The sequence below is a fragment of the Vanellus vanellus genome (assembly GCF_965231255.1).
Source record: "Vanellus vanellus genome assembly, chromosome: 3".
Taxonomy (NCBI): domain Eukaryota; kingdom Metazoa; phylum Chordata; class Aves; order Charadriiformes; family Charadriidae; genus Vanellus; species Vanellus vanellus.
Genome location: NC_138907.1, coordinates 102905 through 128069, shown reverse-complemented (window position 1 = coordinate 128069; position 25165 = coordinate 102905). Strand labels below are relative to the sequence as shown.

The window sequence follows — 25165 nt, the reverse complement described above, 5'->3', positions numbered from 1 at the left end:
AATTGTTCATAAATACCAACAGAACGACCTCTCGCGAGGCTTTGCCTGTTCAGAACAAATAGTGAAATGCAATTTTTGGTAGAATTTGCTTATAAGCTGTCTGGGACACGAACAGACTTCTCGCTGTCTGATCTACAGTCGCGTGTACAGTCTGATATACAGATGCACATCCTTAAAACGTTAGCCATAACAATAGACTTGTGAAAGTACAAATGTGTCGGAGAACAGAAGAGTGGGCACGGATCTTATACAATCGTAGAATGGTGTAGGTTGGATCAAGTCAGTCGCATCTTGCTCTACAACTGGAACCTTTAAGGGGTGAAGTTGTACGAATAAGCGACATAATGTTTTCTCTGTTCTCATCCTATTTCAGCTATGCCTAGAGGCCAGCCCTGAGGGCAGTCCCAGCGTGGCTTTTCATACCTGTTTACTGCTTGGCCTATTCTTAATCAGTCCTCAGAGCTTCTAGTTGTGGTGAGGTGATAGGAACATGTGTTCGAAGAACATATGGAGTCCATATTGGGTTTTTTTAAGAAATGTCCTCTAAAACAAACAGATACTGAATATGAAAACTATACCTTACAGTAGTGTCTTAGAGGAGTAAGTTAAAAATGAACTTCTAGAACGTGAGAAAAACCTTGTCTCGTCACACTGAGTGTCCATCTAACTGAGCATCCTGCCTCCAACAGCAGCAGATGCTATGGGAAGAAAGTAAGAATTGGATGAGGGTGCAGGGATGCTTCCTTAGAAAAACCTCGCGACCTTCGGTGATTTGGGACACGGAATTTTTTTAATTTATACCTCTAGGCTTTGTGAGGTTTGTGAGGCTTGGTTCCTGGAGAAGTTGATTGTTGAGCCCTTGACCTGCCTCCGTGTAAAAATGTCTTCTTGTGGTCATTAATCAGCTGAGTTCAGACTCTGCAATTTATCACGCAATTTGTAATGGAATACGTAAGCGGCACATTCCCTTTGCAGATGCAAAGTGTCTCTGAAGTGTTTTTTCCAAACTCTGGTTTTGTTTGGAGCCAGTGCCAAAACCATTGTTGTCTGGAGAAGGAAAGTGGTTGAAATATTGTACCTTTTTAGAAATCATCTGCTACTAAAAGTATGTATTCCAGGCTGAAACTGGAAGATAATGTTAGCGATGGAAAAGACCTTACCAAGTTCCTTAAGGTAATACAGGTACATAGGTGTAATGGCATTAGTGGGCAACAGTATATTGAAAGAAGCATGTTTTTTAGAACATGTTCGTTAATCTTCTTTTATGTCATTAATACTAATGCCTTTGAATCTCTGCTGCTGTGCTGCCGCAAGACCATTTGTCATCCAAAAAACTAAGGAAAAATGAGTTGTAAGTGGAAGAGGTGAGCCTACTTTGCTGTTTTACAAAGTTGAGCCTTTCTTCTCCTTTTACTCCCCTCAGTTTGCCAACTTCCTGCTATTTGTCTTTCACTGTAGTTTATATTCTAAGCAAGCTGGGAACTCATCTTGCAGGAGGCAAAGAAATCTGCTTTTAATCTCGGTTTATCAGGACCTAGGATACTGTTTTCTGATACAGTTTACAGCAAGTCTTTTTGGTAATACTTGTGAGTTACTGTGTGGTCTGATATTTGTTCTAATATTGGTCTGAAGTGAGCACTAGGGCTGTCTGGTTCCTGAAATTCAGGGATAGTATAAAAAGACACAAACCCAAATCCTATTATAAACATCTTTTACGTAGATTAGGCAGAATGGTGTGCTGTCATACAAGCTTACTGTTGGCGGTTGTTAGCTTTCAGCAAAATTCAGTAGTGGATCTTTTCCTAGGCCATGAAGTAAAATCTTATATATGACACATTATCTTTTTTTTTTTTCCCTCTTTTTTTTTTTTTTCTTCAGTTAGCAGCTATATGCTTTTCAGTAACTGTTCTGTGCAGCCTGCTGTAGGTGACCCTGCTCAGGCAGGGGTTGGACCAGATGATCTCCAGAGGTCCCTTCCAGCCCTGACCATTCTGTGATTCCGTGAACTGGCTGGAAACGTGTGGTGCCTTTTGCGGCTGGGTCTGTTTTAGCTCTATTTTAGGAACGCACGCAGCCTCCCGTTTTACAAAGGTGGAATAAAGGCAAGGCCCCAGATCCCGAAGAGACTGCATACCTGCTGTCCTGCCTTCATTTCCGAGCACTGCCGCAATGGGAAAAGCGGTACAGTGATGCTCATTTCTGTTGAGGCTGTTTCCTCGGCTGCGAGACCTGTCTCCCGCCTCGGTACATGTTCTCCCATCATCTCGGTGCTTTGCTGCCAAGTGGGATTGACCTTTCTTATGGTCACGTTTTTATTTCCTTCCTTGCTGTGTTGTCTGTCTGTCGTGAGCCCTGTCCCCACCGTTGTGATCTTCTTGACTGCAGCCCGTCCCCTCCGTATTCCATTCTTGTCACATTGTCTTAAGATCAGTGTGGTATCTGCCATCTTATAAAGAACTCCCAGCTCCGGAGCCCACAGGCTTCTGATGTGTTTCATTAAATTCAGCTGCTTTCTAAACACATAATGATATAATTAGAGACTGATTAGATGAACTGCACTTTGGTACCAAACGTGATGTTTTCCTCTGGTTCTAATTTTGTCAGAATTTGTGCGGTGCTGGAGGCCAAAACTTGACTCAGTCTCACCTCATCTCCCCTCATCTCTTGGCGTTGACTGGTCTCCTTTGGTACAAAACAATCTCCTCACTCTGTGACTTTGGCTGCTTTCCTCTGTCGGGATTAAGTGATCTTATCGTACGGATATTTAGAATCCAGCTCAAAGCGGTGGGGTTTTTCGGAGTGTATTACCAGCTCCAGAGCTCCCCGTTCCTGTCTCTCGGCTGCTTGTTGCTGCCCCTTTGCAGCCTCCTCTGTAGCTGTGATGACCCTTTGTGAGGCCACACGAACTGCAGTCCATCGGGGAACTCTTCCGGCTTAAAAAATAACCTTGCAAAGAAAAATGTAAATACCTTTATTGTAAATCCGTGTTTCCAGGCTAGCAGGATTATCGTTAAAAAAAAAAAAAAAAAAAAAAAAAAGAGAAATTGCTAGTTACACAAGGTTTTCTGAATAAGCAAAGCAGCTTAACATGATTGATCGTCAACCTTCTAATTCATGCATCAGTCCTGTAGTTCACTTGAGAACACGAAAAGCTGCGTCACGCATTACCTACTTACCACCGCTGCTCTTCTATATGGAACTTCGATGCGCTGTTATCGTGGGGTAACGTTTGCTGCTTGTAGACACTCTAATGCCTATCACAGTTTGACTTTCATTGAAAGCAACATGCTGAGTCTGCCATGGAGTTTTTCTGTTTGGTGAGTTCTGAAGATTTTATTTATTTTTGGTTTTGCACTTAGCACACAGCTACGTGCATCAGTTCTTGTCATCAGCCAGGAAGTTTTTTGGTGGGCGACAGTTCAGACGCTGGTTTCAAGCCATTTTGATGCAATTCCTGTTTGTGGGATTTTTTTTTTTAATCATAAACCTCTAGACATTAGGGTTCACTTGAATGTCTGGAAAAGAGAGGGTAATTTCAGATAGAATTTTTTTTTGTACAGGGACTAAAACCTACCCAGGAGCAAACACAGTTCTTGCCTCACAGTGTATAAGAAGTGTGATAAGTGTTGCTGTAAGGTGCAATCCATGGCCATTTCTACTTGTCCGTAATACACAGTGTCCACTTGTCTGTAATCCAGACAAAACCTGGATTACATATTTTGGCTTTGGGTAAGTCGTGACTTTGTCGGCCGTGCTGCTCTTGCCCATCCTGAGGGGCTCTATTTTATAGCTTCCCGGACTTGTGCTGTCTGTTGCGTGTCCTTCCTTGAATGCTTGCTTTCCAATACTGATCTTTGATTACGTGTTTCGGGATTGTATTTCTCAAAAAAAGAATCACAGTTACGCATCCCGCCTTGAAAAGGATTTTTGACTGGAAAGACAGGCGGCGTACCTTCGGAAGAGCCACCTTGACGCCATATACAAACTGCGGCAGTACAAAAATAACCCAGGCACTTAGCGGTACCCCTGGAAATCCAGGGTAGCTCTTGCTCCTCACTGTGAATTTAACTACTAAATGCATGCTTCCTAAGTCGCGCCCGCATATGTCGGGTGAAAAATCTTAAGACGCTGGGTGTCCTGGGCACGGCCGCTGAGCCAGGGGCCCGACCAGAGCCCGAGCTCTGTCAGAGGCTGTTTAAAGTGTCTTTTGTTCCTCCTTCCTTCCGTTCCTTTGCTTTTATACAGGCAATAAGGGGGACCTTGCATTTTGTCGCAACACAAGAACAGCTGCAGATTTATGGTTTTGGGTAAATTCTTGTGTTTTGTGGCTTTTTAAAGCAGGCTAAGCCTTGGATATTTTTAGGAGTGATCCAAGTTGTGATATTTGTCCTTGGATAAGTGCTTACAGGTATTGCTGCTCTGAGTTACTGCTGAATTAGCGACCTGGGAATTAATACCTTACTGGTTACTGGCTCGGATTGTTTGCCTTTAAATCGATTTCGACAATTCTTTTAAAACCCAGGCGCCTGGCTGTGCGCCTGGCTGACTGCAGCCATCGGGGGCCGCGGCGTGCCTCTGCACTAGGTACAGACACACTTAGTAGGAAATCACGTTCTTAGAGAGGCGCTAATCCTACAGCGTAAATCCCAGCAAAGATCAAGCGAGGGTTAATGTTTCAAGGGTGGTTTTTTTTTTTGTTCCGCTTCAGTTTCCAATATAAGCTGTACTTGTACATTACTTATGAAAGCTTTTTTATTTCAGTGACAGCTGATGAGCTATGGAAAGGAGCTTTGGCAGAGACTGGCGTGGGAGTAAAGAAAGGAAGAGGAAAGAGAAGGAAGAAAAAGCTAAGGAAGAATCTCAATAAAGGCCAGGAGATTGGTGAAGGTAGATTCACAAATAAAGGGCTTAAGACATGTCTTGACCTCTTTGTGTATAGTGTCTCTTGATTTAATAAGTTGTCGAATTTCGTTTAATTTCTGTGGTGTCAGAACTGCTTGAGTTATTTTTGTCTTTTAAAAAAAAATCCTGACACAGTTTAATGTTATTCTTGGGTTTTAAATATAAATTCTGTATCGTAAAACGCGCTTGAAATGTCTGAGAACCTTCCATTTTATGGCATTTTTCCTCTGTGCAGGGTTTCAGTCCTAATTTGGCATAAAGTGTAATTTTTCTTTGTTATTTTGAAGGACGGTCTGGTTTCCTTTGGCCTGGTCTTAATGCTCCTGTGACACAAAGTGGGAGACTCCAAGCAGTTACCCAGCGAAAAAAGGAAGAACGAGAGAGAATACAGTCTGAAATTATCCAGCAGAGGGATGCGTGGGAGAAGAAAAGAAAAATAAAAGTTAAGAGAGAGGGAGGATGGAGTGGAAAGTGTTGGGGAGGTGTCATTCTGGATCCTCCTGACCCAGGTCCTAACGGAGGTAAGAAAACTGAGTATCTGTCTTAGTCTTACTTAGCCTTTGTGATAAAGGGCATGGAGAAAGTGACCAGACCTTTCCTGTGACTGAAAATCAATTTTTATACTTCTCTTATGTGCCCATACGTGAACCAGGGCAAGCTAAATCAAAGAGCAAGTTGTGTTAACGCCAGTGAAACTTGTTAAATCACTGCTTAGTTTAATATAGCTGTTAGACTATTATATTACTCTTATATTACGTGATAGACTGTATGATGATATACTGTATTATTATTATACTGTGTCATTATGTTATAGGAGTCTTGAAGTATGGAAATCTTGTTCTGTGTTCAACATCAATTGACTTGAGTGTGAAATGTAGTCATGTTTTTTTATAGTTTCTTAAAGGATCCTGTGGGATCAGGGTTTGTTTTTTGTTTTTTTTTTTTTTTTTTTGTAGTTCATATAATGAAATATGGTTAAGGGTGGTGTAGTTTGAATGTTGCTGATAGAAGTTCTTTATGTATTTATTTGCTGCCTAGTTCGATATCATAGCGAAACTAGAGGTCCTGTACATAGAGGAGAGAGGTGACCTTAACTTTGTTTACAACACTGTTACTCAGACCACCAGAAACTCTATAATAGCTGTTTAACATTTAGAAGCCTAATCCTTTTCAACTAATTAAGTATGAAAATGAGTTGTTACTCATATTCAGCTGAGCTTTTTCTTGTGAAGCACTTAATGATGCTTTTATGTTCATTGTCGTCTTTCTGTAGGCTTCGGTAGTAAGATGAGCTAAGGCAGGCAGTTCATGTTTTCTGGCAGTGTTGTTTCGGGCTTGTTGCGGACTCGTCATTCTAACAGTTAAGCTTGTACATGTTTTCGGAGCTCTCTTTGTCCAGGAATATCATCTCCCAGGGCAAGCTTGGATCTTGGAACATATGTTGCAGCAAGTCAACATAAATGGGAAATTCCATACGTGGAATCAGAATTATATTGTTGTCTGATCTTCTCGCAGTCCTCTCTGCTCCCCAGTCTGCCTGGTGCTTTGCTTATTAATTTCGTTCTGTCTGTGAATATCTTCTGGTTGTGTTCTGTTGGATGTTACTTCAAATGCAGGCATGCTTTGAATCAAGCCGTAAGGTAGAGAGAGTACTCCCTTTCTGCTGTGATCTAATGCCTTTGTCCATGCAGATTGAATTTATGCTGGCACTTTCATAACTTGCTGCTTTACAAATTCATGCCATTGTTGCCATCTACCACTTCTCTGTTCCCTTCCCAGGTTTTCCATTCTTGTAGCCGATAGATTTTGTGGCTTCTTTTGCTGTAGTGTCTGAGATATATTGTTTCTCTCAGATTTACTGTTTGAATTTAAGGAGAGCTTGCCTGCCAACCTCTTCCAGTATTTTTTTGGTTGTCTTCAATTTTAGGAGAAATTCATTCTATTTTAACATAAGCATAACACTGCAGCATACAAATGAAAGATTTCCTATATTTACTTCCCTGTGTTTCATTTTATTACCTTGAAATCAGATATTCCATGGAAGGCAGTGACGTGACCACGGACTGGGCAGCCTGTCCTGGAATCTTGCAACTGAAAAATAGAAGATTTGAGGAATTAATGAATTGTTCCCAATTCCCCTTAAGTCAGTGGTGGAATATAGAGAAAGTCAAGAAAACTTCATATTTCTAGTTCCATACTCTGAACACAAGACACTGTTTTAAAATTCAAATCTATTTCCAAGTAGTTTATTCCATTAAAAGAAGTGGCAGCTGTTGCAGATGACATTTATGCGTGTATGAATTTTACCTTCCAGTGTTTTCCATGATTTTGCATTTGGCTGATACTATTGATGTTGATTACGTGCATTAAAGTTGGCTGTGTGGAGGCTGTAGTAGTCGGGTCAAGTTCTGCCAAAAAGAGGAAGGGGTACTACGATCAAAATAGGAAAATGAAACTGTCAGCTTTTATTACAAATGTGCTTGAGAAAAATCAGTTTCTCATTAGTTTCCATTCGTTTCCTTTTAATCTGTTAAAAATCGTGGGGATTTTCGAGTCTGCATAGTTCTTTCAGCACCTTTTTATTCAGAGAATTAATGATTTTGCAGGGGCACTGGGACACTGGCTGTGTGCAAAGCACTGTCAAGGTGGTAAGAGGAATATACCTGAAACCACCAAACCCAATGAAGCCTTTTGTCCTGAGACTATGGCGCGGCTGGATTCCCTGGTGTCTAAGCGAGCGTGAGTTCTGATTGAGATTCTGCAGTTCAGCCCCTCCTGATGTTCTGGTATTCGATTCTCTAGTAAGAAACGGAGCTGGAGCGTATGCTGTGGCTTCCCTTCAGCAGCACTGTATTTGCTATTGGAATCGGGTACAGGAAGTTTGTAGAAACCTCGGATGTTGTTAACCCTCAACATCTGACAGATTTGTTTGAAATTGACCAATGTGTTAAAAAATAATTGGGGGCATAGTGTGATTTTTATATGCTTCGTTCTTTCAGGGGGATCTTCATCCACTACAGCTCTACTATGAGTAGAGAAAGAACACTATTTTTCAGTTGGAAATAAAGTTATTTTTCTTCCAAGTTTACGGTGTTCCTATGCAACTGGAGAGGCTTCAGAGAGGGAACAGAGTGCCTGTTGGCATGCGTGTCCTTTATTGCGAGTCAAAAGTCTACTTAGAATCATAGAACGGTTTGGGTTGGAAGGGACCTTAAAGACCATCCAGTCCCACCCCCTGCCCCGGGCAGGGACACCTCCCACCAGCCCCGGTTGCTCCCAGCCCTGTCCAACCTGGCCTCATTAGTCTACTTCTTGTAGACAAACAGATCTCTAAGTTGTGCCGGGATGCTCACGTTTATGATATTCTTGGAGGTATGTGTAAAAGATAAAGCAATGTTTGGTGAAGGAACGAGTCCCGGGTTCTTCACCGTTACACTGTTGTCACCTCCCAAACCTTTCTCCAGGATCTTGCTGTGACTGCACCAAATAAATTATTAAATGCTTCAATTAACACTGGTCTCCTATGTTACACTGAAATGCTGTTGTTCACGAGATGTATTGGAAAAGCGGGATGTCGGAAGGGTCTTTTATCTGTTCTGCTGCTTATACCAAGACATTGCATTTTGCTCTGTTGTCCTTCGTTTCGAAAGTCAGTATTGTTTTTTCCACAATCCAATAGGATACTCCTTGTGGAAAATGTGTCTGTATTAAAATATAGATCAATTGTAACTAAGCTTGCGATTACATAAAATGAAAGAAATATATTTACAATTTATATTCAGGCGTTTGCGTGGCCATCAGGTTTTGAAACAGACACTCAGAAAATGGGACCTTTTTGGCAGTGCCGGTGACTTGCAGCGTTTTCTCCTGCTTCCGTAAAACGGCGTTTGAGAAGCGGTGGTGCAACCACTGAAAGCCAAGCCTTAGGGATTGGCCTCTCTCCCAGCGTGTGTCGGGGTGAAGGCCTGTGGAGGGGATCTGCCGGGGCTGCTGTTGGCCTGGCTTCCTGCGCTCTCCTTTGACCCACTGTCTTTGGAGGTGGTACGTGCAGGTGCCCATGTCATGCCCAGAGCTCGCTGGTGTTCTTGCTCTTTCCTCCCCTACGATGTGGTGGTGTTTCAAAAACGTCTTACTACTTTGAAGTCCCGTCTAATGACAGAGCAGAAACTTTCTGTGTGGTGAAAAGGGGCCAAATATGTAATATTCACCTGAACAGAGCTCTGCGTTCAGTGTTTCGTTACCACTGATTTGAACGCAGATGTGACATTGAAGCGATCTTTATTTTACAGTGCCAAACACCTTTACTGTTCCTAGACGAAAGAAATGATGATGTAATTGTCTGCGATTTTTTTCAGGCTGAATTTGATATTGATAGAGGGGAAAAAAGGAAGGAAGAAAGAGAAGGAAAAAAAAAAAAAAGCCTGGCTATGTGATTCTTGATGATTTGAAGTGGCTCTGTATTGTTTTCTTTTATCCCCTGCCCCTCTCCGGAATTTCGCAGAAACGTGTCTGAAGAAATACTTGCAATTTCTGTGAATCCCTGTTGATTGTCCAATACAAGTTTCAGAATGTTCTGAACAATATCGGCTTATAGTTTGGCCATAATGGAAATGACCCATTTGGTGATTTACCTTTTGGGTTTTTTAACCATTTATAGCCTTTGCTTGGTGTATATGAAATTTGGTGTTTATTTACAGTTTTAAAGCAGTATTTAGGGAAGTAGTGGGTTTACGTTGCCAGCCAGTGAAAACCCAAAACTCTCTGTTTTCATAACATGCTGTGGATGGTTATTTTTCGTAGCATTTCTGCAGTTGGAAAGAGTTAGGAAGAGTATGAGATATAATTTAACAAAAACGCTTCCATGTAAGTGGCGAGTTGCAGTGATTTCCGAAAGGAAGATTCAGATTTAATTTGGAGAGGACGTATAGCTTTGCTTGTGATCAAAATATTCAGCAGATTCTGAGGCTGTCTCATTTTTCTGTCAGCTTTGCTTTCTGTGTGATGTTCAAACAAAGCAGTTAAATTTGTATGTCTTGCTGTACCATTTCAAAAAATAGTTATTTTTTTGCCTTTCTGCTACTCCGATTATTTAGGTTGGACAATCTTTGGAGAGTGTTTCCATCTTACTTCCCTGCATGTATGGTACTTAAAAAGATGAGATATCGATTGCAGCTGGAGGTTGGGGTCCCTAATAGAGCACAATGAATCTATTTAACAGCTGTCATCTCTTAATTATAACAGGACATGTGTTGTAATTATAACAAGAGTAGCATTACGCTTTCTGGGAAGTTAACATTTTAACTGGGTTCTTTTTTAAGGTAGTTTTCTTCACATATGTTGGTTTACAGAAGAAACAAAAAGAACCTGTGCTTTATACAGAAGAGTTAGATGCTGTTTTTCACTGACCCTATTCTAAAAGAGATTGAGTGAATTGAGTAAAGCAAAAAAACATTTGAGGTCTTTTTAAAAGGAAGCAACTAATAAAGCTCACTTTAGATACTTTTTTCCAAATTATTCTTACTTTTTCTACTTACTGCTGAGATGCTTTTCTAAACTACAGTCACGAAAAAATTGTGTCCTTTTTAAATTATACCAGCTCGCGGGGGCTGTGCTGATCCGTAAGTAATACAAGGAAATTTAATACCCTATTTTTCTCCCAACAGAAACTTATGAAGATTTTGAAACAAGAGTCATTGAGGTAAGTATTACAGATCTTTTCAAGGACTTTAAATAATTACTGCTTTTTTTATACAGAGCTTGCAATTATTTAACCAGTCTTTGCTAAGTCGGTCTTACAGCAATAGGAATTAGTCTGGTATTCTGTTTCGGCTGCATGACATAAGGCCCCGATGAAAAGAGAGCCAGATTAGCTTCTCTGCTGAGCGAATAATAGCTAATTTGAAGGTGGTTGTGAGTAACTGAAATGGCAAATTCCCGCAGATAAAGCTTTAAGAGTTAACATACATCCATAATAAGGAACATAGTAAAGCGATAGGGTTATTTCTCAGACAAAACTACAAGTAGGAAGTTGTATAATTCTGCTTGTAAAATAAATAATTAGTTGAAGGGGGGAGCAGAAGCACCGGCCAGAGAGTGAGTGGGATGAAGATCCCATTTTGTGTGCCTCTCAAGTAATAAAGTACTCACTTGTCCTAGATGTCTTAAACCTATGATATTTGTATATTCTGGGGGAAAATATTCCAACAAAATTTCCCATCCGCTTTGTTATCATGCTTATTGACAGAGTAAGGATGATGGTTATGACTGGACTAATGCAGATCTTCTACCCTCACTTCTGAACAGATGATGTTGCATCATCTCACTTTAAAAATGTCTATCAATCAAAGTAGTAACTGACAAAAGGTGTCTGTCTTCCAATATTTTCCTTGTCTCTGATTTTTAGTAAATAAGATCTAATATATGCTGTAAATCCCGCTGTCTTTATTTGCAAGTAATAAGGTTGACCCCCACGTGCATATCTTGTGAATTTACTCCTGGTTGGACTTCATAGAATTATTCTCTGTACTCTTGAACTCTGTGACTGCCTGACTAGGGCTTCTTAATGCAAGTCTGGAATATTGTAAAGAACAGCGTGTGTGCTGAAATGCATTCCGCATGTCCGAGGTATTTAATGAAATACAACAACAAGGCCAAGTGCCGGGTCCTGCCCTTGGGTCACACCAACCCCACGCGGCGCTACAGGCCTGGGGCAGAGTGGCTGGAAAGCTGCCCCGCAGAAAAGGACCTGGGGGGGTTGGTCAGCAGCCGGCTGAATATGAGCCAGCAGTGTGCCCAGGTGGCCAAGAAGGCCAACAGCATCCTGGCCTGTATCAGGAACAGTGTGGCCAGCAGGACTGGGGCAGTGATGGTCCCCCTGTACTCGGCACTGGTGAGGCCCCACCTCGAATACTGTGTTCAGTTTTGGGCCCCTCACTACAAGAAGGACATTGAGGTGCTGGAGCGAGTCCAGAGAAGGGCAACGGAGCTGGTGAGGGGTCTGGAGCACATGTCTGATGAGGAACAGCTGAGGGCCCTGGGGGCGTTCAGCCTGGAGAAGAGGAGGCTGAGCGGAGACCTTCTGGCTCTCTACAGCTCCCTGAAAGGAGGGGGTAGCCAGGGGGAGTCGGGCTCTTCTACCAAGTAACAGGAGATAGGACAAGAGGAAATGACTTCAAGTTGTGCCAGGGGAAGTTTAGGATGGATATTAGGAAAAATTTCTTCATGGAAAGGGTTATCAAGCATTGGAACAGGCTGCCCAGGGAAGTGGTTGAATCGCCATCCCTGGAGGGATTTAAAAGTCATGTAGATGTGGTGCTGAGGGACTTGGTTTAGTGGTGGACTTGGCAGTGCTAGGTTAATGATTGGACTCAATCTTCAAGGTCTTCTCCAACCTAAATAATTAGATGATTCTATGAAATCAGTGAGTCGCCTTAGAATAATTTTGTTGTGGTAAGTTAAGTAGCTACAGTGACTTAAAGTATTTAATGTCTTACATTTCATGACACTGTCACCGTTTTCAAACATACAGTGACTTTCCAGTGTGTAACTGGTTGTATGCAGTCCCTTGGTTGGTGTGAAGTGGTATTAGCTGACTACTAAATCCATGTCACTCAAGGTATTGCTGACTGACAGCAAAACTTCAAGCTAAAGGGTAAGGTCCTTAACGCCACCAAAAAAAAGTTCTTTAGTGACCCAAATTCCTAATGATTTCAACAGAAACACCACTCAGAACGGGGTCAGAGAAGATACTTATTTCAGATATGATAAAGGTGGATTTTGCTTCATAAAAAAGGTAAAACATCAGTAATAATTTTTTACTGGTGACATAAAAAGTGTTAGTAATGCAGATATGCGGACCCGTGTTCCTTCTCAATGGAAAAGCCATTACTGAAGAAGACAACTCGCAACTCATTCCAAAGCAGACCGATAACAATTAGTGCTACGCACACCCACACTATTGCAAGATATTTTCTGCTTCCCATTTATCTTATGAGTTTTTCTTTCATTTCAAGTTACATTAGTTGCTATGGAAATGATAGAACTAGTATGAGCATTGTTGGGGGGATCATGAGCATTGTTGGGGGGATCAGTTGATTTCTGGTGACTCATTTGTGTCCAGTCCAGGATCAGATGAATTACAGCATCCAGAAAGGGAGCAGCTCTGGAACTGAGAACAATTATTTGCTCTCCATCCTTGCATGTTCCTTTCTCTTCTACTTGGGTTGTAATTTTAGTGAGACTTGTGGTAGCAGTGGCCGAGTCATCTCCCAACTGTATCTGGGTCCAGAAGTTTGTTTTTTAGACACCTGGAATCTCAAAGTTGTTTGTTTACTTATTTAAAGGCCTAATGTGTTAAAAGGACATGATATTTGCTAGAATGATTGTTCCGTTAGAAAGTAAAACCCTCTACTGTGTGGCAGATTGACCACTTCCACCTGGGGCCATCACAAAGCCCCCAGATAAGATACCATTTGGCCAAGTCTGTCTTGTTCATAAGTGTTGATCTTACTGGTGAAGGAGAAGGGTCTGGGAGAAGTTCAGTGTTACTTGCGGCACTTAATGGTGGGTGAGACCTTAGAGCCTTGTTCGGCTCACTGTGCCCTGAAGGCCACTTTGCCGGTCTGTGGAGCCCCTCAAAGCAGGAGGCTGTGCCTGTGACTCTTCAGGTCAGCTGCAGGGCGGAGGAGGGCATCCTTGGGGAGGGTTCTGCAGAGGTGGTTGTGAGAGAGCACTGCCGTTCCGGAAACAGCTGCTGAAAGGTGACATCCTTTGCATGATTGGGCACCCAGCGTGGAAGAGCCTGAGCCTCCAGTACCTGCTACTTAACTCTCACAGGCCAAATGAATTCCTAAGGGCTTTTTGTCAAAATTTCAATTGTGCTTTGATTAAACCTTGTTATACAGATACTTTGGTGCATAAATCAACCCAGTAGCTTTGTGTGTAAAGTAATGAAAATCACAGAATATCTTCAGTTGGAAGGGACCCATAAGGATCATCGAGTCCAGCTCCCTGTTGGGACTACCTAAAACTGAACCATATGACTGAGAGCATCGTCCAGATGCTCCTTGACCTCTGACAGGCTGGTGCCATGACCACTTCTGTGGGGAGCCTGTTCCACTGACTGAGCACCCTCTGAGTGAAGAACTTTTTCCTAATATCTAATCTGAACTTCCCCTGATGCGGATTCATACCATTTCCGCGTGTCCTATCACCGGTCACCAGAGAGAGATCATCACCTCTCCCCTCTGCTGCCCCCCTTGAGGAAGGTGTAGACTGCGATGAGGGCACCCCTCAGCCTTCTCTTCTCCAAACTGAACAAACCAAGTGACCTCAGCTGCTCCTTGTAAGTCTTGTCCTTGAGAGCTTTCACCATCTTGGTCACCCTCCTCTGGACACGCTCTAATAGTTTCATGTCCTCCTTCTATTGAGGCACCCAAACTGCATGCAGTACTGGAGGTGGGGCCGCACCATTGTGGTGTCGAGTGGGACAGTCGCCTCCCTCGTCCAGCTCGCAATGCTGGGCTTGATGCACCCCAGGGCACGGTTGGCCCTCTTGGCTGCCAGGGCACACTGTTGACTCGTGTTCAGCTTGCCATCAACCCAAACCCTCCGATCTCTTTCCACAGGGCTGCTCTCCACCCTCTCATTCCCCAGTATGTCTAGCCAGGATTACCCCGTCTCAGGTGCAGAATCCATCACTTGCTGTTCTTAAATTTGTATGACTGGTGATTGCCCAGCGCTCTAGTCTATCCAAAGCTCTCTGTGAGACCTCTCTGCCCTTGAGGGAGTCCACAGCTCCTCCTAATGTAGTATCATCAGCAAACTTACTTAATGTACATTTGACTCCTGCGTCCAGATCATTTATAAAAACATTAAAAAGCACTGGCCCTAAAATTGAGCCCTGAGGAACCCCACCGGTGACTGGCCACCAGCCTGATGTCACCCCATGTACCGTAACCCTTTGAGCCCAACCCGTCAGCCAGTTGCTCACCCATCGTAGTATGGACATGTTAAGCTGTGATGGGGTACTGTGGGGGACAATATCAAAAGCTTTGTTAAAATCCTAAAACCCCCACATCTGCTGGCTTCCATTCATCAACTGGATGGGTGACCTTATCATAAAAGGAAATTAAGTTAATGAAATAGGACTTTCCCCTCGTGAACCCATGTTGGCTATGACCAATTGCGTAAACTTGCACTTTAGAACATTCTCATGTTGTTTACTTACCTACAGATGAAATTACTTATTAGATTTATGTTCCTTTCAGGATTATCATCAGAACCTTCATTTGTAATTAATATTTAACTACTTCGTTATTGAAGAAATATATTAGTCTAGCTGCTGCTTTGAAAAAGAGACTTCTCTCATTTCAAACCATGATCTGAGAGCCAAGGTATTAACCCGAATCGATGCACATTCTGTGATGGGTTGTGATACCGTGATAGATGTGCATCAGGACTCTTTGCTTAATATGGATGTTGACCCCCTTTTATCGCTAAAATAAAGTGTCCATTGAGTTGTTACGCAATTTTAAATGGGTAGAGATGACCATTCATCACTTTACTTTTACTTACATTACTACAGCTTCACTTACCAAACAGGTCCGTGAAACATCGCCTGTATTTTTAGCCAAGAGTATGTTGAACCTGTGTCCAGACAAGGTATTTGTTCCAAAATACCTGTGTTTGAGTTTCTATTCAGTTTCACTCCCAGAATACCATCTTGTGTTCCGCTACCAAAGTTCATTAGTCATGCCCTTTTTGGAAGGGATCGCCCTCTCTCTCTTTCTCTCTCTCTCTCTCTCTCTCTCTCTCTCTCTCCACTGCCGTGCACTGTCATATGCTGTTGGAACAGCCGGTGTTCCTTCACCCAAATCTTTTTTAAATCCTTTGTCTGACAAAACTGGCAAGGAATAACATGTTCTTGATTAGCAGGATGCACTCAAAAACAGTTATTCTGTCTCAGGATCTTTTGCATTGTGTCCATAGTAAAATCTCATATTCAGATTTTAATCTCTTAGAGACTGCAACTTTCTTGAGTACTGCCTATTTCTAAGCAAACCAGAACTGCCAAACATTGACTTTCTCGCAAGACCTTACATCTGATTGCATTTTTCTCGGAACATTGTCAAACATCTCCCTTTTTGAGACAGGAAGAAGTGAAGCAGTCCCTTGACAATAAAATTAGGGCTGTTGCCTGAAGGACTGTGAAGTTGAGTGTTTACCTGGTTTGGAGAGAAAGGAGAAGGTTGCCCTTTCAATGGGTTTGTAGCCAAAGAGGGAAGGAGATGACCACGTCCCAGTCAGAACAGGACCAAATGTATCGAGCAGAGAGTCCCTTTATCTGCCAGTTTTGCGGGGTTCATTGCAACACGAGGCCGTGTGGGTTTAGGAGTAGGATGCGAGATGTGCCAGAGACCCTAAAGCGACATCTGTGTCTAGTTTCCATCGCTGTCTCTTTTGAGAAAAAAAGCAGATACTTCAAGTTAGGGAAAGGAATAATGTCCTTTGATAATAATACTCTTACATGGTGCCTGATTTAGAGGCTTGGGGTAAAGGGTGGAACCAGAAGTACTGAGTAGCAGCTGTGACCCACATCTCTCATGGGGAAACAAGAAACGGTCTTCTGTCTCTTTTGGTTTAGCTCTCAACTCCCTGTCGCTGTCTGTGTCGCCTGTCTTTGGCATGATGGTCAAGGGTCTTGTCGCTTGAAATTGTTCTGCCATTCCTTGGTGAGGTACATTCCATGAAGGAGTGTGTTAGTCAGAAACTATTTTTGCCAACATTTGTGAATTTTAGTGTTTTATTTGATGTGGTAATAGGGCTCTATCCATTGTCTTAATTGAAATATACGTGGCCGGAGTAGGTAAGATTTTGCCAGAATTAAAATAAAATACTTTTTAAATGGCCTTGAGTAACTAATAGTCTATACAGGGTGCAAGAGTAAGAGCAAAGGTAATATAACAGAGAGCAACGTTCATTTCTTTTAAACTGTGTATGAGCGTAACCTGCTGGAAAGTGAGTTACTTCAAGTCTATTTAATTGGGAGAGAGGGATTATGAGAAACGTTTCCTTCACCAGAATAGCCTGATTCACAAGGGCTCCTTGTCTGTATGTTAAAAGAATAATCGGGCGAGTCAGAAGTTGAGTTGACTAGCAGCTCTACTCCAGAAAAGCCTTTGAGGGTTCTCTCCTGTCCTGATAAATGAGAAAGTGGGTTTCTTTGTCCTTGATTATCTTCCTGCATTTTGACCATCAGTTGGGAAGCCATCCAGCGGCTTGAAAGATTTCTAGATTGCTCCTGTGTATCAATGTGCGTGCCTGTTGCAGGGGGTTTGAATATCTTCTGAGACATGGAAAACAATGATGATGTATTGTAGCGTCAGATTGGGGAATTAAAAGCCATGAGTTGGTTTATATATTTTACAAAATCCTCCAAAGGGGAAAGGAATAAGCTGGTTTACGTGTCCGCAGTGATAAGGGTAAGAAGCAATGGATTTCAGTAATGAGCAAAGGAAATTTAGACGTAAAGCGTGGAGTTGCAAATGGCAAGTTGACTACTGGGATGGAATGTCTGGGAGTATATGGGATGTCTGTCACTGGAGGTTTTTAAGAACAGGTTAGATAAATCTATCAAGAACGGGTGGGGAGACAAAATGGGTAACCTTCTGACCCATTTTCCTATGGTTGTTTAAGACTTTTCCGGTGCATTTCATTTAAACTGTAGGCATCTTTGTGCACTCCACTTTATTTTGCTTTATAAGTAGCATAATTATTATGGTTAGGGCAGATTTACCTTCAAAGATAGGTACTCAGCCCCCAAGGAGTATTGATCTGGCACTGGCACGAGGTGGAATTAGATCTGTACCCAATATCTGTGATGAGAGAGAAGAGGAATGCTTTCCTCCCTGGCAGCAGCTGGGAGTAGTCTATAATCTAGTCCGTATATATATATGTTTATCTGTGTATATATATATATATATATATATATATATATATCTGCAGCAGTTGAACTGTTCTCTTTCTGTATTGGATCCATTTGAGGACAACACTGTCCTGTTGGAACTCCTAAAGGCCTCCAGCAAATGTCCTGCCTGAGTAAAAAGTGTATTTCCTTCCTTCTCCTAATTTCTAGAGTCCCCTGTCCCCATAAATGTCGTGAATCCCTCCATCACTGAGCTCCTGGTTCTTCCTCCCCTTCTGTTTGCCCTGAAACAGTGTTATGCAGACGTCGTCTCTGATGTCTCTGCTACTCGGTAGTGCTCTCCTATGGTGACAATGAAGATGTTGAGCAAAATCACTTTCCAGTATTTGCTGCTCAGAGCGATGATAAACAGCCTTGCAAATGAAAAATAGTTTCTTTTTCAGTTTTGTTTTGCCCGATGTCTTTAAACGTTTTAAATAGACCTTCCTTTGCCTTGCCGCCCGAGTCATTCTTTTTCTGAATTAAGTCCTCATAATTTTTTTCATTTTTATTTTTTTGGTGTTCTAATACTTAGACCTTAGAGTAAGATGAGTATTTATAAGGTCCCTTCTGTTATATCGACAAAGCTATTTTATTCTTTGGATATGATCACTATTTATTTTAGAACTAAATTGCTGTTTAAGATCAACTTTGACTTTTCAGAGTCTTCAACAGAATGTGTGAAGTGGTACTGGTATGCACAAGAACAAATTAAATTGCAGTTAGTTTAACGAGGGATATTTTTTCCATTCGTGAATGAATTCAGTCTAAATCTTAAGATAACATTTATCAAAGTATCGTGACCTTCACTGACGGTTCACATTTAATGCCCTGTATGTCATGTATACCTAAACAGACATGAATATAAACCTATAAAAATAAGTCTGGTATCAAGATATTTTTTTTTCTTATTTTCTCAAATATCTCTAATATATTCTTTTCAGAGTTGTCATTGGTGCCTAGAGGTGACAGAAAATTAAAGGAGTAGCAAACTTATACTTAATGTCACAGGTGGTTTGTTGCAATGATAAATGGGTTGCGTGCTTCTATACCTTTGCTGGTGTGCATATGTCTAGACTTCCCCAAAACAGCTTTTAAAGGATGGTATTATTGGGAGTAAAGCTGGTGGTCATATGTAAGTGGATCACCTGATCCATTTGCATACCAAGTTCCCCTTTAATATTATTTTAGAGATTATAAATATGCGAATGATAAATGCAACAAAAAATAACGTTTATGTGACCATTAATGAGATGTCCTGAATTGCACCATACACTTCCTATGCATTCTTATTTTAACATGCAAAATTAATCTATCACTCTTCGGTTTAAAACCACACACACTGATTTGAGATGCTGAAGAATCAGAAAAACCTTCTCTTTTTTTTTTTTTTGTTTTTTTTTTTTTTTTTCCAGTTCCTTGTAGATCAGGCATAGCTGTACACACAGTAGGTCGTTGGGGTGGGTTTTGGAAAACCCACACAATTTGTTAAAGCTCCTTTAAGTAAATGAGGCTTTGGAGTGGACTGGGCTCTCTGGGCTTTGACTCTGATGTAGCAAAGACCATTTGGCCCACTGAGCCTTTAGCTGCGTCTGTGTTGGAAGGCAGCTTGCAAGAGTTGCATTGCAGGGCACCGCTCACAAAAAGTGATTTTTCTTAATGAGCCCTGCAGTTGGCAGTGCTTTCAGTTAATTGAAAGGGCACGTTGCAGAAAAGCGGCTGCTGTTTTGCTGGTGTGACACGTCGCAACTGACTGTCAGTTTGGATGCCGCAGTAGGTATTTACTCAAGTTTGCCGTTCTGTGCTGGCATGATTATTTACAGTCAAATTCATTAGATTAAATAACAAAATAAGTTTCTATGCAATGGTTCCATGTGCTATAGGAATACATTTCATTGCTTTGTTATATCTGAATAATCATAGAACGGTTTGGGTTGGAAGGGACCTTAAAGACCATCCAGTCCCCCCCTGCCCCGGGCGGGGACACCTCCCCCCAGCCCAGGTTGCTCCAAGCCCCGTCCAACCCGGCCTTGAACACCTCCAGGGATGGGGCAGCCACAGCCTCTCTGGGCCATTTGTTCCAGTGTCTCACCACCCTCAGAGTGAACAATTTCTTCCTAATGTCTAATCTAACCAATAAAAAAGCTTTTAGAAGCAGGCTGGGGCTCTACTGTTATAAGGGATTGCCACAGATGTGAACTGAGAAAGAGGAACGTTTTTTGCAGAAGAATAGCGGCAGGACCAAAAGCTTCTACATTCAAAGCCAGCGGTGAGCCCAGAATAATGGAGCCCTATGATTTCCTGATAACAAGTAGAAGTTTTGAAATAAACAAATCTTTTCTCGCATTCTTATTTAAAGTAGACGGCATACGCGATGCTATTTCTGTATGTCTTTTCCATTATCTTTATCTTCATAACAGTACAGGAGATTAAAGTAATGTTTGCTGGGAAACTACACTGTGCAGCAAGAAACCAAAAGCCATTTTTAAAGGACCGTCTTATGAACAAAGATACAAAAGCCCCTTTCTGTTGTGATTATGCTATTAAAAAGGCTGTGCTCCTTACTTAAAAAAAAAAAAAGAGAAATTGCTTATTAAAGTGTTTTCTTATAATGCAGAAGCAGAAAAGCTAACTTGATTTTTCCCCACTTGTAGACCAGAGCATGGACAAGGTCGGAGTGTCACGTAGACTAGAGCTGAAGGGTTCGTAGAGAAGAAGTTAGCTTGAGTGAGTGTTAAGGGCGGCAGCAGGGGCTGCACGTTGGTTTTGTTTCTGGCTTTCGTATGTACTATTGCGTTACTTAGAGTAGGTGCCTCGGGCTCCCCGTTGCCTTCTTCCTCGGCACTCCTGAAGGCTCGTTTCCTGTTTTGCTCGTATATTGTGCGTAAGAACTATTTCTGTGAATGGAACTGGTGGTAGTATTTACTGTTGTTCAACGTAATGTAATAATGGTGGTAAAAAATTAAAATTAAACCATTAAAATTAAAATTGTCAGCTGTAGTTGACGTGCCAGGCTTATTTTAACTGGAAGGCTTCATTTCCTGTATCATCCATCCTCAGACGAAATTTTCTTCCATCCTTCTCCAAAATCAGCATGGTAACGTAGTAAAGCAAGTAGCCTACATGGTATCCTATTTTATGATAGTATTTGCCTTGTGGTGCAATCGAAATTCAAAAGTGAGACGTAGGACCCAGTAAGGCCTGAAAGCGCGTAACGAGAGGTTAGTGGCCCTTGGACTCCTTCACGAAGGGGAGCTTTCTGAGGGACAAGATAAAAGTTATAAATAATGCCCTTTGCAAAAGCCGGATCGTAGGGTTTTTTCTCCAGCGCTCAAGTTGCCCCCTGCCAGTTGTGAAAATTCTGCCTTTTGATCACGTACTACTACATTCGTACTTTTTTGTTTTCGTTATCTGTTTCTAATAAAGATAACTGTACTTGAAGAATTTTCGGCAAGCGTGGCCCCGTTGTAACTGGGCGAGTGCAGCCTTTCCCGTGCCAGAACAGATCCCTTCTTCAGCCGCGTGGTTAGGGTACGGTAGTGTCGTTTTTAAACAACAAAACCCATTGTTTTCTGTTTGAGTGTTAAATTACCGAAAGGTATAGACTTGCTGAAGAAGTTCAGGTGAGGCAACGCGCTCAGTTTGTACGGAGGAGTGGTGCAAAAGGCAGCCCCATAAAGACACTGATACTATCCTTAAAGCAAAAGCCGCTCTCTGCAGATTTAGGTACACTGGTGCTTTAGTTTATATACAGAGCTGCCTGTGGCGTGAGCTGGGTGTTGGTTTTATCTTTTTTGGGTCCTTGAAATACAAAATAATTTTGTGTTGCTATTTTAGCTCAGGGTTACCTCTTATTTTTTCTTATGTTGTAGGTAAAACTGTACATGGACCCTTTTCTTTTGGGTGTTTGTGTGGGTTTCGGTTTGTTTGTTTTTACTTTCTGAGACTGTGGGAAGGGAGGGAAGAAGACAGGACAAAAGAGAACTTTTTTAACACTTGCATAGTAAAAATAACTAACTGGTTCTTCCTTGGAATCAAGCAAAGTAAATTGCATTGAGTGAATAGTTGAGTGGATGTTCTGAAAAGCATACAGATCATATTTTCCCAGGAATTGAGTTAGTGATGAACTCTACAGAAAGAGAAGAAACACTTTTGTCTTATAATCAAGACAATGTGCAGTAAAGGAAGCCAGATTCTAGGCTCTCGCCTGAATCTTCTCTCTTTTTTTGTGTGTTACTGCTGCAGTAGTATTCTTTACAGACTTTATTCTTGGTTGGATTGGCTTGAGGTTGGTACGCTTCACAGAGCTGTCTCAGAGTATTGGCGCTTCACGTCCGAGTCCTGATGTGCCGAGACTCCATGCAAACCTGTAATTTCTTAAAGCTAGTGGTTTCTCTCGAGTGAGTTTGGTCGCTTGCTTGTTCTTTCATTGTTTTGTTCAGCCGTGCAGCTGGATTCAAGCATGCTTCTTCTGATGGTCTGAGACCTGCTGGGGTGCAGCATTTACCTCGGCTGTTGTGCGGCTCTTTGGGGAAGGCAGGCTGGAGGCGGCGGCAGGCTGGAGGGAGCAAGTGCTTGGGGCTGCACACCTCGCACCCCATGCGGGCAGCGCAGAGTGGCGCTGGGCGTGCTTGTCACGGGCCGCTTGGATCGCTCACATTTACGGGGCAACGTACTCTGTGAATTAAACTTTGCTTTCTGAGCTTACTAGGAAGGAAAACAAACACACACATCAAACAAGCGCTCGGTCCCCTTTGTGCTCGCCTGTAGGACACGTGAATTCAGTAGCTCATCGCTTAACTCGTGAGGTTTCTAACTCAAAAGTTCTCTAATTTGTCACTCGCAACTCGCACCTCTGCGAGCAAAATAGTTGCCAAACCAACAGTAAGAGTGCTCATCCTTCCTCCTCCGTCACGGGGCGGGTGTCCCCTGCGTCATGCCGGGAAGCAGGAAGGCCTCAGCAGTCCAGCTGCTGTCGGATCCGCTCCAAAGGCTTTTTGGGTAAGCTGGTGTATTTGTACCATCCAGCTTGGAAGTTTGGTGCGTGCCGCTGCCATGACTCAGGGGATTCCGAAGAAACTGCCAGACAGCAAGCGTGCAAGGATGATGGCTCCGGGGCACAGCAAGCTGCGTAATGGCCTTTAGCACTGCGTGGCCATCGTGTTTGCCGACACGTTGCCCTCACTTCAGCCTAATGGTGCTGCTCCTAGCCTACACAGGTCTTGGCCTGAGCTGTGTCTTAGCCAAAATCTGAGCAGCAGCAGAAGTGAACAGTCGCTGTTCCCAGCTGGAAAAGATTAGCAGGAGTCTCAAGGTTTATGATCTTGCAGTTGAATGTCACCTGTACTTATTTAATCATCTGAATGCAGCCCTTGGCAAATATCAGTGGGGCAGGAGAGAAGGTTGGTTGTGTGGGGACATTCTTTCCATTCTGGGACTGTTCAGGGCTGGTGACACCAGGGACCGCCAGGCTTCCTTTACCAATCCGCAGGGAATTGACTTGCCTTAGGAGCAGCAGCTTTATGTTAGCATGTGGAAAACAGGGGGAAAGTCAGAAAAACAAAGGTTTGTTGGATCAAAACGATACGAAGGACCTCATCTTAAGTATTTCCAAATGTATCGTCACAAAAGTGCATGCCACTATCGAGAGTTATCTGTAGGGAATGTGAACACAGAAGAGAGTAATAACTGTATCGCTCTGTAGTCATTTGTTCTGCATCCACCAAATGAAAATAAATAGTCTAGGTGCAGCAGGGGATTATTAATAGAATATAAGGCCATAGTTTCAACTTTCCACGAAGTAGCAAAAAAAACCCCATGAGTGCATGTTTGTTTTAAGACCACAGGATTAATCTTGCTGGACTTGCTACTCAGGACAGAAAGAATATCCCTTAATACACAGTCTAAACCCTTTGTTTCTTCTTATAAGCCATTGGAAATTCTTTTCTAGCTATTGTTTTTGCGAAGGGTGCAATGAAAAGGCTTGTGAAAAGGAAATGCTGCATGAAATTACAGTGTCTGAGATATGTTGTTTGGCATCCTTGACTGAAAAATTATATAGTGTATAAGATACTCTCTGAGTAATAATTTACTTCAAATGAGATGTTGGCTCAAAAGTATTTTGGGGGTATTTGAGCTCTAGAGTTTGCTTTTAGAACTACTTCTGTTCCCTGGCTGGTACTGACAGTGTCTTTAGACTGACAATTAAAATTTCCGACAGTTTTTAAGATAGCACCAGCAGCAAAAGAATTGAGGGGTCAGAGCTGTGCGTTAGAATTTATTTCTGATACTCTTGGAGTTCTCAAGAGTTTTGGCCTGCCTTTAAAGTAGAGTTTAGGGATGCCGCTTTCAACCTGTTCTGTTGATTAAATAATCAAATCTCTTTTTTTCCTCTTTTACCTGTCAGCCTCTATGGATGAAATAATTGGCATTTGGAACATTCAGAAGCTTTTAGGTGAATTATAATTCTGCATGATTACGCATCATCCTTTGAAGAGGAAACAAAGCCATTTCGGAGGCAGTGAGCATGCGTTATGGTGGGTGAGCCCAAAGGGTCTGCACTCAGATGGGAGCTGTAGTATGAAGCCACATACTGAGTTATGAAAGGGAGTTTCACACGAGTTTCACAGATAGGTACAGGCTATAAAGCCTCCCCGGAGCCTTCTCTTCCCCGGGCTGAACAACCCCAACTCTAAGTCTGTCTTCATAGCAGAGGTGCTCCAGCCCTCTGAGCGTCTTCGTGTGGAAGTATGGACTTCAGTTTGGACTGATACAATCGCTAGCTAGCTGTTCTTGAGAAAATCACGTCTCGGTAATCATAGCAGAAGACAGACTAATTTGCCTTCTCCTGAGGCACTGCCCTCGCCACTGCCCGTCGTTTGCATACTTCTAGGGAGATCGTATGACACCCTTGTCGCTTGTCGGCAGTGCGAGCTCTGCCCTCCAGCTGGCTGGTGCGATTTCTGGTTTTCAGGTGGGGCAGGAGTAAGTTGCGGCTGGGAGATGTTCTGTCGCTGGGGTACCAGGGGCTGCTCTGCCCTTGGAGCTTTTCACAGAGACGAGAGGGCTGATGGGGGCATGATCTAGCTAACGTGGGCTTGATTTTTGTCTGCAGGTTTGCTACCCGGTCCTTTCGGCTAACCGGCTTCCCAAGCCTTTTCGCCGCGTCCCTGAGCCTCTCTAGCCTCACTTGCCTGGCAGTGCTTTTCCTCCAGCGCTGCTCCCTGCTCTCGTTTTATCTCGGCTTACCTTGTACCATAGAGAAGTCTGGGGACCGGAGGACCTGACGCCACGAGGGGA

At 42.6% G+C, this 25165-nt stretch overlaps 1 protein-coding gene across 1 annotated transcript in view; it reads left to right on the top strand.

Annotated features, from left to right (window-relative positions):
* MRPS5 (mitochondrial ribosomal protein S5) overlaps nt 1-25165 on the top strand; it is a 106559-nt gene that overhangs the window by 18603 nt on the left and 62791 nt on the right. Inside the window, exons 3-5 of the mRNA XM_082480911.1 lie at nt 4762-4887; nt 5190-5423; nt 10566-10600. Of these exons, the coding sequence (XP_082337037.1) occupies nt 4762-4887; nt 5190-5423; nt 10566-10600 (395 nt within the window). The remainder of the gene's footprint in view (nt 1-4761; nt 4888-5189; nt 5424-10565; nt 10601-25165) is intronic.